The sequence below is a fragment of the Sinocyclocheilus anshuiensis genome, unplaced genomic scaffold (genome assembly GCF_001515605.1).
Source record: "Sinocyclocheilus anshuiensis isolate Anshui unplaced genomic scaffold, SAMN03320099.WGS_v1.1 scaffold261, whole genome shotgun sequence".
Taxonomy (NCBI): domain Eukaryota; kingdom Metazoa; phylum Chordata; class Actinopteri; order Cypriniformes; family Cyprinidae; genus Sinocyclocheilus; species Sinocyclocheilus anshuiensis.
This window is the reverse complement of record NW_015536515.1, coordinates 464000-478530: the sequence shown is the minus strand read 5'-3', so window position 1 is coordinate 478530 and position 14531 is coordinate 464000. Positions and strand designations below refer to the sequence as shown.

The 14531-nt window shown below is 35.6% G+C and overlaps 1 protein-coding gene across 1 annotated transcript; it reads right to left on the bottom strand.

Moving 5' to 3' along the window:
- Positions 1-602: 602 nt before the first annotated feature.
- On the bottom strand, positions 603-13395 carry LOC107692434 (transcriptional-regulating factor 1-like). Its single transcript, XM_016491484.1, has 14 exons — positions 12008-13395; positions 11881-11927; positions 10944-11091; positions 10647-10847; positions 9074-9321; positions 8819-8911; positions 7878-8017; positions 6807-6910; positions 6655-6727; positions 5467-5555; positions 4588-4701; positions 4165-4281; positions 1287-1471; positions 603-1193 (listed from the first exon to the last, which is right to left on the bottom strand). The coding sequence occupies exons 1-14, from the start codon at positions 13217-13219 to the stop codon at positions 899-901; spliced, it is 3066 nt and encodes a 1021-aa protein (XP_016346970.1). The 5' UTR covers positions 13220-13395; the 3' UTR covers positions 603-898.
- Positions 13396-14531: the final 1136 nt, after the last annotated feature.

Genomic DNA, 14531 nt, shown 5'->3' with positions numbered 1-14531 from the left:
TTTTGGTTAAGTGCATAATCTGGGTATTTAAAGTTCACTCTTTCTTTTTGGAATTTTCACTTTTTGGAATTTGCACTATTTATACTACAAAACGGCACAGAATAGTGCATAAGTTGCATAAGTGCATAAGCATCTAATGTTCTCATAACATTTGCAGAAACATTATTTATACGTCGTTCATGAATGTTTTTTCCTGAAACATTTTAGATGGACATTTGTCTGTTTTTTTTTTTTAATGTTACTGCTTGTTTCAGAACTTTCAGAGAACATTCAACAGTAGCATTCCCCTTAATGTTTGCTGGTGACTTCCATAGTATGGAAAAAAAAATTCTACGGAAGTTAATGGCTACCAGCAACTCTTTGGTTACCAACATTCTTCAAAGCATCTTCTTTTGTCTTCAACAGAAAAAATGGAATTCATACAAGTTTGGAACAAGATGAGGGTAAGAAAATGATGACAACATTTTCATTTTTGAATGAACTATCCCTTTAACATTCTCACAACCAAGAAAACACGTTTTTAATACTGGATGTTTTGAATATTTAGAGAACAATCAGAAGTAACGTTTCATAACATTCTTAGAACATGTCTTTAGGTTGGTTAGTCTCACTGCTGATGAAAAGGGATTCTGTAAAGTCAGATCCATTGTGAGTTTAATCTGTTGTGAATGTAAGTGTTCGATAATCAATGAGAAAGGTGGTTTATTACAAATGAAATGTGATACAAAATCAGATAATACACAGGATATCAGATGCAGGTAAAGCAAAGCACATTACATTATTTTACACCAAAATAAAGCAAAGATGTGCCTTCGCCTTAGTTTTAATATACATATAGCTGCACCATTTACATGAAGGAATCAATTTATAGTCTACAAAGAATTTCCTTATCCATCTTCTAACTTGGAATGTAGTCGAGTGGACTCTGTAGGACAGGAAGTGTCTTCAGAGGACAATTGATTTCCTGCACTGACTCACTGCACATGTAATTTAAGGATGCTTTCACCTCCGCGGACCTGTCACATGTTAAAGAATGAAGGCTTATGGGTTGTTTTAGTGGTGTAACCGGGCATTCAGGTGTCACCATCACATGATCTTGCTCAGGAACCCTGGGGAACTGCCACAGTTGTGTGTCCTCGTGCTGCCGGTGTGTCTTCATGTGGGCATTTCGACTTTTCACCTTCAAAAACACCCTGTGAAATGAAGCAATCGTGAATCAGACCGCAACCACTGTGATTCATAACTGTATGAAGATGTTTCTGTGTTTGACTCAGGACGTGGCTTACTTTCCACACTCGGTGCAGGGAAAGACCACGGCTGAATCAGTGTCTCCGCTGGTGGTGCTGTTGGAGGGAGAACTTCTCACAGAAGCCGAACCCAAAGGCAGGGTCAGCGTGGACGCTCTGTTTTCGGCTGGAGAGCTACAGAGCAGCCGGAGATTATTCTGGGTCCATGTTTCTTCGTTCATCTGCTGTGAGAAACATGGTAATTTTACCCAGAAACAAATGTTCTGTAATTACTTACTAGTTAGTTACTTACTTATAAGTTGCAAAATGGCCAAGGAAACACCATAAATCTAACATCCATGCAACTCATGCACTATATTCCAAGTCTTCTGAGGTCTTATTGTAGCTTGGCCTGAGTAACAGACTAAAATTGTAATTTTATTGGGATTCACCCTGGAAGATTATCTGTTGTATGGAGTACTTATTCGGTGCTTTTAACAAGTTTTTATTTTTAATGTGTTTTTGGAGCTTGACAGAAGTCATTGTATGAAAAAGTGCGCTTTAGAATACCTTTAAAATGAGTACTTATTACAGAAATAATATATTTTAAAAAGCTAAATTTGTGTGTGAACTGAATGTAATGTTCAGACACTTAATTGCATGTTTTTTGCAGTTACAGTAAATGAAAATGTATTATAGTTTAAAATGATAAGTGCAAGAGTTGAATAGTGTTTTTTGACCCACTTAAGTAGGACTTAAGAACATCTTTATTTGTAATTTTTATAATTAATTCAATTGTCTTTGATACATGGTTAAAGTGTAAGCACTGACAAGCTTTTATAGTAAAGTAAAATATATTTTTAAAGTAATTTCTATTGAAACCTGTATGTCATAATATATTTGCAATTACACATTTGTAATGATAAAATTGCTATTAAAATGTATTAACTTTAAATGTAATATTAAATAACACACTACAGTTAAAATTATAATCAAGTGACAAAATATTATTAGAATGCAGTAATTTGGAATGTACTTTAAGTTTAACTTTTAATTTGACATTATTATAAAGTGCACACCTTTAAGTGTACTTAAGAAACAGTTATGAAAGTGTCTCTTTAAGTACACATTTCATTCATTTATATTATCTGCAAGAACAGTTTTTTTTTAAAAATATAAATATACTTTAAAAATTTAAAGTACACTACAAGTGTACATCCACTGTGTGACAGATTCTTTAAAAATTCTCCTTTTGTGCTCCACAGAGCAGCATACGGATTTGGAACAGCTTGAAGGTGAGTAAATAATAAATGACAGAATGTCGTTTTGGATTAAATTATTGTAAAATCATCTTATGTAGGGAGAGTTTGAATCCTAAAACTGAATATCAACTATTGCATATAGTTAGAATATATGAATATAGAATATAATGTATTCACTCATACACTTATTTATCTAACACACATACTCAGTCTACATTTCAATTTGCACATAATATACCTGTACATACAACTGTCTATTGTTATATACCTGTACATACAATTGTCGATTTGTATATTTTTTATTATCTGTGTTTTTTTGTTCTGTCACTGTCATTCTGTTACACTGTGGAAGCTTCTGTCACGAAAACAAATTCCTCGTATGTGTAAGCATACCTGGCAATAAAGCTTATTCTGATTCTGAATATTGCATATAGTCTTCTTCATTATTAGAAACATGTCACATTGGCTACATGGACATTATTAATAAACTACTATATATATATATATATATAAGGGGTGTAACGGTACAAAAAATGACAGTTCGGTACGTAGCCTACCTCGGTTTTGATTTCACGGTTTGGTACGGTTTCGGTACAGCAGGGGGGGAAACTAAAAATAAAATTGCTTTTTTAAGTATTAAACAGTGGATTACTGAACAAATGGCTCTTTCTTTAAATAAATTTAATTACAATAAAATTAAATTAGGGATAAAATCTACTCCGGATTCTGCTCTAAACCATAGGGAGACCTTTTACATTACAATAAGGTTACAATTAACAACAGAGCCCAAACTTAAATATATAGTCTAGTATATAGAGTATATAGTGTAATATTTTGCAAAATGCTCTTCTCTAGACTTCATTTATAGCGCACTAACGAGCTGTGGACACTGATGACTTCCTGAGGTAAATGAAATGCTACGTGACATTTTGTTTACAAGCTGTTTTACTGACTTCTATCCGTGGTCGAAACACTGATTGAGCGATTACGTGAGGAATGAGATGTTCGTTCATGTTTATTTCACGTTAAAACTAGTAGTAAAGAGGAAGAGATGATCGCGCTGCCGTTTGAACCGAGGTGTTTATACATCAATCTGTCACGCCACATCAAAGAGGGTTAAAAACTCATTTATTGTTTGAATTTCCTAAAAAAAAAAGAACATAATTTTAAATATTAGATTTTTTTCTTATCAAAAGTAACACTATATAAAACTGGAAGTTTCCAATGAAGTTCCACTCATGCAGTGGTTAAACCCACACAGTATTTGTTTGGTACACATGCATACCGAGCCGAAAGACCTGTACCGGAAATTTTCGGTACGAATATGCATACCGTTACACCCCAAATATATATATATATATGTAACAACATAATATTGCACCAGAGTCTGAACATCAACAAATTCTGCAGATACAACTGAATATAAACAGAGGATTTGTAATAATCTAATAATGAGAACTAGTGAATTATACTGTACTGCTAAGGTATTCTGAGTGGTTGCTAGGTGATTGCTACACAATCACACTACCTAGATTATTGCACAATACACATTTGACAGAATGCAGAGGCAGTATACAGCCTTTTTGAGAGAAAAGCTGTGAGCGTACTAGTAAATGACAGGAAGTGGAGAAAGCATCTAGAGGTTTCAGTATGTACACATCCTCACAGACACTCACAGATTTTGACACTTCACAGGCAAACACGGCACTAGAGTTTTCTGATATTTCAGTCTCCCTGGTTTTGCTGTTGGCTTCTTTGTTCGGTTCTGTGGTGTTGTTTATCGGCCAGTCTCCCTAATTGATGAAATGTATAGGCTGTGCATTAAAAAATATTTGAAAGTCACAATATAATGTAATGTAAAGTATGTGCACACCTAAATCACCCTTAGAAATGTCTGAATGTCATTGAATTAGATAACACATCAAAGCGAGTGTGGTTTGCACTCTCAAATGACACTTGATTTAATATTTTAATTTTCTAATGCAGTGCGGTGAGATCAATTCAGCTTTAAGGTGTCTTAATTGTCTAAATACTGGTGGGCGAAAGCAGTGACCTGAGATTCAGAGGAATATTAGCAGTAGAACTGTGCTGGAACTCACCCGCTGGTCTTGAACAGGTGTAGACAGAGCCGTGCTGACTCTCGTACCCAAGCGCAAACGCTTTTTCCATGTGTAATAGTACTCGACACACTGAGACACTGTCTTTGTCTTGACCTAAATAATAAAAGAACACATTCTCACAGCCACCAAACCACAGGGTCACAAATTAATGCTAATGTATTCACGGAAAGCATAAGAATATATTAATACAGGGATTCTGCAGGTCTTAAAAAGGTCTTAATTCACCCTTCCAAAAATTAAGGCCTTAAAAAGATCATAATTCAGAGCATAAAAGCATCACCCAAATGCAACTAAAAAAGGATTGTTGTTTTGTTTTCCTAGACAAACATCTAAACATCCATAAATCTAGATACATTTACTTGAGATGCAAATTAAACAGATGAAGTGTTTTTGAAATGTAAATTAAGTGAGTTAAGCTTGAATTTAAATTAAGCAGATTTTTTTGAGCCCATTGGCAGATGAACTCACTTTATTTTGACCAGTTTCTCAGAAAACATGTTTCTCAAGTAAATGTATCTTGATTTTAGAATCTTTAGACTTTTGCACTGGAAAACAAGACAAAAATATTGATGAAGAACATCACTTTTTTTGCTGTGTTATCGGTAAAAGTTATTTCCAGTGGATTAGCAGAGCTATTCAAGACTTAAGGTATTTCTTTGTAAAATTAATGAAAAAGTAATGGAGATCTGTTTTGAAGTGTTGCTAATGCAAGACATTTACATTTAGAGAACATATTGGCGCATTGTGTTCCATTCAATTTAATCCTTAGATTTTCTTTACTCGGTCTTGAAAGTCTTAAATGTACAGTGCATTCATGAAACCTGCACAAGCCCTTTAATATTAATTGACCACAGATACCATTTTCTGGACAAAATAGAAGTCCTTGTTATGAATTAAAAGTGCTTTGTTCAGCTGCCGTTTTTCCTGAAGCGTCCATCTGTCTGATCCTGGTTGATAAGAGGAGAAGAAGAAATGCTGTAACGTGGTTCATTCAGTATTTCAAGTATTTAGGGCCAGATTTACTAAACGGGGCAGATTAGCGTGAGAAAGCAAACACATAAAAGCACCGATAGGAGTGGAAAGTTCTGCGGCTGATCTACTGACAATGCACAGATTAAAGAACACAGATGCAGCCAGATCGTTTCCATAATGACCAGCGCAATCTATCAAGAGCGGTGCAAATTAGCATCTGGTTAAGACATTTTTGGGCGGGCAAAATGGCACAAATACCAGTAAATTGACTAGCACAAACCTTAGTAAATCATGTTGCGTGATTCATTTAGGTACTCTCCTCCCTCCTCTCCTACATTTTGTGTCTGAAAGGAAAAGTCCTACAAATGCATATGAAATAAGATCAGCCACAAAAATGACTGTGTTCATGCCTTTTAAGTGCTAATCTTTCACTGCGCTTCTTTAGTAAATTCTGACAGTAGTTTAATGCCAAAAGAGGTTTGTGCTGGTGCAAGCTGTTAGTAAATCTGGCCCTTAATTTATAGTCTTCTATGTATGTGAACCTGGACCACAAAACCAGTCTCAAGTCGCTGGGGTATATTTTTAGCAATAGCCAAAAAAACATTGTATGGGTCAAAATTATCGATTTTTCTTTTATGCCAAAAATCATTAGGATATTAAGTAAAGATCATGTTCCATGAAGATATTTTGTAAATTTCTTACTGTAAATATATCAAAACTTAATTTTTGATTAGTAATATGCATTGCTAAGAACTTAATTTGGACAACTTTAAGGGCGATTTTCTCAGTATTTTGATTTTTTTGCACCCTCAGATTCCAGATTTTCAAATAGTTGTATCTCGGCCAAATATTGTTATATCCTAACAAACCATGCATCAATGGAAAGCTTGTTTATTCAGCTTTCAGATGATGTATAAATATCAATTTCAAAAAATTGCCCCTTATGACTGGTTTTGTGGTCCAGGGTCACATATAATTTAATATTTCCTCAGGAAGGAATACTTACATATGAGAATACCACAGTAAAAAGAGAGACAAAAATAGTATTTTTTGGGGTTACAAAATCTTACACACCTGCGTAATGATAGTCCGTTTTGGGGCTGGATGTGTTTCTCAGCGTTGTTGGCAGAAGCTTTTCAAGGGTATTCTGGAACATGATAGTTATTTTAAGGCTTTTTAGAGAACAATTGTTAGTGACAGGAAGCGATAATAAGAAAAATACTAACCATAATATCTCCTCTGCACTCAAAAAGACAGTGGAGGACATATTCTGTGTTTGCTCCGCCGCCTGGCAGCACACTAGAGCAAGCCATTTTCAGAAGATTGTCCACTAAAAGGAGGAAAAAGTCAACGGTAGTCAGATAATGGTGTTTCTTTTTCCTTAATGTGCACAAAAAATAAATTAACCATCTATTTTGTTAGCAAGCACTGAAAATAATTGTTGTTGAAACAATTTTGTCTCAGAAATATGAAAATAAATTTCACCCAGAAGAAAATCTGCAAGTAACTATGGAAGCCTGTTTCTCACAATTCTGACTTTTTTTTCTCAGAACTGTGTGATATGAACTCGCAATTCTGACTTTATAACTCGCAATTTTGACTTTATAGCTCGCAACTCTGACTTTATAACTTGCAATTTTGACTATAACTCGCAATTGCGAGTTTTTATCTTGCAATTCTGAATTTATAACTCGCAATTCTGACTTTATAGCTCGCAACTCTGACTTTATAACTCGCAATTGCGAGTTTTTATCTTGCAATTCTGACTTTATAACTCGCAATTTTGACTTTATAACTCGCAATTGTAAATAATTATATTTAAGTAATTAAATATAATTTGTAAGTAATTATAAAGTCAGAATTGCTAGATATGAACTCGCAATTCTGAGAAAAAAAGTCAGAATTGCGCGTTTATATGAATAAAAAATAAAACAAGGTAATTGCGACTTTTTATCTCACAATTCTGACTTTTTTTCTCAGAATTGTGAGATAAAAAATCGCAATTACCTTGTTTTATTTTTTATTCAGTGGCGGAAACGGGCTTCCATAAGTAACACATTGAATTAAACATGAAATTTTGAAGTAGAAAGACTGAAATAGCTTCTTTTTTTTTTTTGCCAAATGTACTCCAATAATTTTTCTAAAAAAATTTAAATAAAACATTTCCAGTGCAGTTAAATTAATTACTTGTCTGAAGAATGATTTTAGAATGATTTGTTTTGCTTTGCATCATGCCTTTTGTAAAATCACCCCACGTCTCCTAGTTGCTGCACTTAACTCAATGTGATTTTAGTTACCTTTCTGCTGGTTATCAGGGATATCCAGGTCTTTGGTGGGCAACCACAGAAGAACAGCGTTATGGGTATCTTCCTCTGTGAGGGTTTGACTCTTAATATCTGGGATCTTTGCTTGAAATTCCTCGCCAATGTTAATCCGACTGTAAAGAACATATAAAATACAGTTATTGAGTATTAATTCATTTTATATTTGAACGATTAATTGTTTAATAAATCAAGTAAGCAACATTAATCCAACTACAAAGAACACATAAAATATAGTTATTGATTATTAATTTACTTTATATTCAGACATTATTTAATTATTTCATAAATCAAGTAAGCATTTGACAGTAAAATGATTTGCAGTAACACATTGTTTTGCTGGTGTAGATTGAAGGTGAAGAGTGTAATGTTTTTATGTTTTGAAACACTAATGAAAATGAAACCTCAGATCATGTGGTTTTATTGAGGGAAAGTGTGATATTACTTTTCTGAGTGAATAAACTCACTTAAAAAAAAATGAAATGGGAGGGAAAGTGTATTTCAATGCTTTTTCATTTGCTGGAAAAACTTTTGCTTTCTCCCACAAAAAAAAAATAAATAAAAAATTGGTAAAAGTTTTGTGAGAACACAACATTTTTCAAGCAAATGCAAACTTTCTCGGGAGAACACGAAAGTTTTGCGATCAAACACAAAAGCATCGAAATATACATTTTTATTCCATTTCATTTTTTTTTTTCTCAATATGACAGAGGCTTAAGAAGGGACATTTTTTTTTACTTTGGCCAATAATCAACTACCTAGCAACACCATACCAACTGCATAGCAACGCCTGGCAACAGCCCACAACACCACAACCCGGCGACTTTGCATAGGCACCAGTTACACTTTCTTGAGAAAATGTTTTGCTAGTGACATTGAATTTACACACAAAGATAAAACAACATCAAAATGCTTACGGTGTTACATTAATCTCTTTCTCTCGTGAAGTCTCACCACAGTTATCCATATCACCTGTTATAGACAAACATGGATAATGCATATTATAATGAGAAAAATACAGCTACTGTAACAATGCATCTAAAATAATTAAGTAAAAATAACTCTTTAATCATCACTATTGTTGTAAAATCTTTAGATAGCATGCCAGTAAATTTGACTGCATTAAGTGAGACTATCAAGCCCCATCTGCAGCAGACTTGACCAAGACGCTCTTGCCTTTTCCATTGATGGCGCTGAAGAGGCCTGATCCCGGGCGTACAGGGCTGAGCATGGGTAGAGGGGTGTAGGGCACGTCGTCCCCCATGCTGCTCACCGTCCTGAGCTGACTGTGGAAGAGCACGGTGCCTCTGGACTCCTGACTGGTGCTGGGCGGAGGAATCATCAATGGGACCAGACAGCGGCGGTACCTCTTTTTCACCACCTTTGGTGCACATTCTCCATCCGAGACAGATCTCTTTATCTAGAATGTGTTATGTGGGGTGTGAGGTTCAGTTATCATTCCAGTCTGTCATATTTACATGATTTAATCATGCACATCCATTCCACATGAAGCAGTTAAGGGATAGTTCACTCAAAAATTAAACCTAAAAACAACACTTCATAAACCTGTATGCGTTTCTTTCTTCTGTTGAACAGAAAAGGTGATGCTTATTTATTTTATTTAGTCATTTAGCAGACGCTTTTATCCAAAGCGACTTACAAATGAGGACAATAAAAGCAGTCAAAATTAACAAAAGAGCAACAATATAACAATGATGTCAATGTTGTTGGTGTTGATGTCAATGGCTACCATCAACAGTTAGGTTACCAACATTCTTCAGAATATTTTCTTTTGTGTTCAACAGAAGAAACAAACTCGTACCGGTTTGGAACAACATGAGGGTGAGTAAATGATGACATAATTTTCATTTTTGGGTGAACTATCCCTTTAAGAAACACAAGCGTAATTTGTAGACATCATCAAATTAAGTTATTTTGAAGTGACCAAATTAGGTAGCACATTTTAGCATGCTAAATGCTAAGTCTGCTCAAATTCTTCACCACAATGGTAACCCATTGTAATTGAAATGGTTCTAAATCCCAACATAATTGAACTTTAAGCACTATCAAGTCTCTCCTGTTTCCCATCTTGCTCAAAAACACAAAAAATAATACTCAGTTTCAGCATTTTTACTCTTCCCCATTACGTCCCGTGCAAAATGTGCAGTTTCAGTTATGTCAACATCAAAAATCATTATTGAGTGTTTGCTTTGTTTACATGCGCCCTACTGGTTTGTGCATTTTAGAGGATTACATTAACTGAAAGCAAAGAAATCGAGTTTAGAAGAGAAACATAATTTTGTTTTATAGATCAAATAATATGATTAAATTGGGCAATCTGTGTGCAGTAGTCAAATACCTTGTGATATTATTTGTGAAGCACATTTTACTTACTTTTATTTATGCATTTCCAATTTAAACAAAGCTGGGCAGGATATATTAAAGTGCTCATTGCATTATTTTTCATGATGAAATCAATTTACAGTTCTTTTTTTATTTTAATGGAATATTGCCGTGTTAATTGTAAATTATTTATCCGTGCACATCATTATTGCAACGTTCATGTGCCCTTGTAATTTTTAATCAAAAAGGTGGCATAAGAATCAAGTTTACATTTAAAAACCACTTTGAGCATCAGCAGTCTATAAATTCTCAGAATGCTGAAGTGATGTTTCAGACCTTGATGTTAAAGCTTTTAATTTTCTAAAGAGCTGTTAAAAATAACTATGAATGCCAGAAACTCACACAGGAAGGGTGGTTTCGTAGAGATGGGAGGGGTGACTGTGCACCAGTCTTAATTAAACCATTTTGTTCATTATCTTTCTGGTGGCACAGAAGGCTGAGCGTGAGTTTGGTTGGGGTCTGGTTGTCCTTGACAGGTACTGACACAGGTAAGAGGATGGGGTTGCTTTGAGCAGCTTCAGACAGATGAATGTGCCCGTCTCTCTGTTAAAACAAAGAAAGAAATATGAAGCAATGGGGCAAATCAGCATGCAGTTTTTCACAAACCACCTCACTGATGATCAAAATGATGGTTCGTACCATTTTGAGGGGTGTGGGGTGTGTCCGCAGTCCTCCATGTGAGCGCATGTGACCATTCAGAGCCGGGAGACTTTTGAACTCCCTGTGACAAACGGTGCATCTCATCTTTGCATGAGATCCGTCCTCTCTCGAAAACCCAGGTTCTGCTCTACAGAAATCCAAATCCACATACTATATTAAATATAAATAATATGAGTGGAGCATTGAGTTTTTTGTTCCTTGCCAGAGTTGCCTTTGGTTTGCACACTAGGGAACTAAAGATTTTATGTTCTACACTGAAAAACAATTGGTGTAGAAACTATTTTAACTCAAAAAATTACAGAGCAGCAATTATAAGAGCAGCAAGTAACACTAATGAATTTTTGAAATAATATATTTTTAAACATACACCAATAATCCAGTGATACACATGACCAAACAGTAATAATGGTTGTCACTACACCAAATAACAATTGAATAACAAAACCTCAGGTTTCATAATTCTCAATATCACCAGATGACAAATTAATAACTGGGAATAATCAATGAATTATAAATTAATAATGAATTATACAATTACTTTAAGTAGATCCAACCTTATATTATTATATCCAGCATTTTGTCACAAAATGTAACTATACAGTTAAATGTAACACCCAAGTAGGATATATAAGCATGTCTAACTTTATTTGCAGACATATTGTATACTCACATAGGGCTATACATTCTATACAGCAAATATCATCTGCTTGATTGTTTATAATCGTCGCAAAATGTGAACTTTATTATCACCCAGCTCTAATTTGCTAAATGTGATTATAAGGCATTAATATACTGGTATTATAAACATTAGCATCACAGTTTTCTGTAAAGCTGCTTTGAAATGTGTATTTAGAACACGCTCTATACAAATAGATTTGATTTGACTAAATGGATAGAAGTAAGGTTAGAGTCAAACCTGAAATGAGGTGAAATGGCCTCATCTTGAATATCTGGTGAAGGTGTCTGCAAGGTATTTATGAGAAACCTTTAACATAAATGCAAATGACTCTAAAATGAACTAATACAAATAAAAAATACAGTACCTGTGACCACTGAGGTGCATGTGCGGTGCGATGATGAAAAATATCCCCCCTCATAGTCATCTGTGGAAGAGTTTTACAGACCCCTGAGCTCCTGTTTTGGTAAAGTGGGCTGCAGAGGTCTTCACTTCGGTGAGGAAAGTTGAAAGCAGATTGGTCTTCTTTGGGACTCGAGAAAACGGGTGTGTTGGGTGCCGAGTGATGACCATCGCTAAACATGTTGTTTTGCTTTGCAGGGATTGATTGCACATTATCTTGCACGAGGTAAGGATTGCCAGGTTGGGAAAGCGATCGAAGATGTTGTTGGTCTTGATAATGGAAGATCTGCTGCTCCGGGACTTTAAAGTCTTGACAGTGGTCGCAGGTTGGCGATTGAGCAGGTTCATGAGAGTCCAGGTGAGTTTTATGTGCAAATATCCCTCTTTGTTGTTGATTCAAGGCCATCGGATATGGCATTGGGTGACTTTGATAGCCGTGCTGATGCTGCCAGGAGCTCTGTGGCTTTTGGAGACTCCTGTTTACCTGCTCCATGTTGTTCACTTTCTGTTTGTGTTGCTGGGATCCATAGTGAAACTGTTGGTGGTTTTGGTAAAGGCCGTGCAATGAGTTTTGGCTTTCTGATGGATGGAAGCCGGTCTGATCGCATTGACCTTGAATGACCATTGGGTTAAAAACCGGAGACTCCAAAGGTTGCCTGTCTGATCCTTCTGGGAGACTTTGAGGCAAGTGCAAAACCCCTGAAATGTGATTTTCTGAGTGCTTATCATCTGTCCTGTTACTATCACCAAATAGAAGTTGCATGTTTTTCGTAGAGAAGGCCTTTGAGAACGAGTCCAACCTGTAAGGATGAGAAGCACTGCCGTTGTCTTTGCAAGTCAGTGATAAGTTGTTTTGAAACGTGATGTTAAACGGGTAGATTTCGGGTAGTTCTTCATGAGAAGAAGATCCCCATGATGATGTCCTTCCAAACTGGTTATATTCCCAAGTCCCGCCGCTGTTTGGCATCTCAAGCATTGGAGAAAGTTCATGTCCTGGAGTGCCAGGAGATGTTATCTGCTCGTGGTTGAGTCGCGGAGACATTGGAGATGACTGGATCGAGCTCACATTTGGTACGCCATAGTGAGGTGCACCCAACGCGCTTGGGCTGTGCTGGAACAAATAGGTCCCGTTGGCGTGGTTGGTGAACTGATTCGTCTCGTACAGGTTTTCTGTCATCTTTAGAAAGATTAAAGTGCCACTTCTGTACCGTTAAACTAATGGTTTGAGGGGACGTGATTACATGCTGGTTTCAATGTAACTATGAAAGACATCAAACGTTTTCCATCATTCGTTATTTGCACAGACTCTCAAGTTGTTGTCTTCACACATTCAGCTCTCAGCAGATTTCTTTAATTGTTTTTTCCTATAAAACAAGACCGAGCAAGTTGTTATATTTGCTAAAAATTAGAAAGACAAACATTTTAAGAATAACCTGTTATATGCACAAGAAGACTAGGAACCTGTGTTACGATGTATGCTGCCATTCAAAAGTTTAAGGTTAGTAAGATTTTTTTTTTTTTAATTAATGTTTTTTTTCAGCAAGGATGCATTAAATTAATCAAAAGCAAATACATTTATAATGTTACAAAAGCTTTCTATTACAAATAAATGCTTCTTTTGAACTTTCTATTCATTCTAAAAACATATCACCGTTTCCACAGAAATATTAAGCAGCATGACTATTTAAATCATTGATAATAAATATAAATAAACAACTTTTTTCAAAACTGATAATAATCAGAAATGTTTCTCGAGCAGCAAATCAGCATATTATAATGATTTCTGAAGATCATGTGACACTGAAGACTGGAGTAATGATGTTGAAAATTCAGCTTTGCATCACAGAAATAAATTACATTTTACAGTAAATTACAATAGAAAACTTATTTTAAAGGTGACATATCATGAAAATCTGATTTTTCCAGGTTTTAAGTGCTATAATCAGGTCCCCTGTGCATCTACCAACCAAGGAAACGTGAAAAAGATTAACCCAGTAACTTTGTTTAGGGAAGCCTTTTTCTGCAAGCGTCTGAGAAAACGAGCGCCTGATTTCGCTCCCTTGGTGACGTGGCAAAGGGATCTCATTATAATATTACCGCCCCTTAATCTGTAAGTTTACACCCACAGCGCCTTCATTTTGATTTCGCAAGCGACACCGGTGTACCAGCTCTAATGCCATGGCCAAGGTTTGAGCAAAACACGCTAACTGTTCTGTCTTTGGCTGCACAGACGAGCACAGAACACTATTTACAGTCCCAGCCTCAGAGGAGACAACAGAGCAGTGGATTTATTGATTTATTTACTGTATATTGCTGCTGCCACACAGATCTAAAATAAACATGCAATTTATTTCCCAGCTGTTTATCTTCACAGACATAACCGACTGTTTTTTGTAACTCGTATGTTTTTAACTTAAATTTGTGTGTGAATGAGAACTTAGTTTAGTACTCACATGCTGTGACAGCCGCTTTCTGTCCGTGTGCTTCGG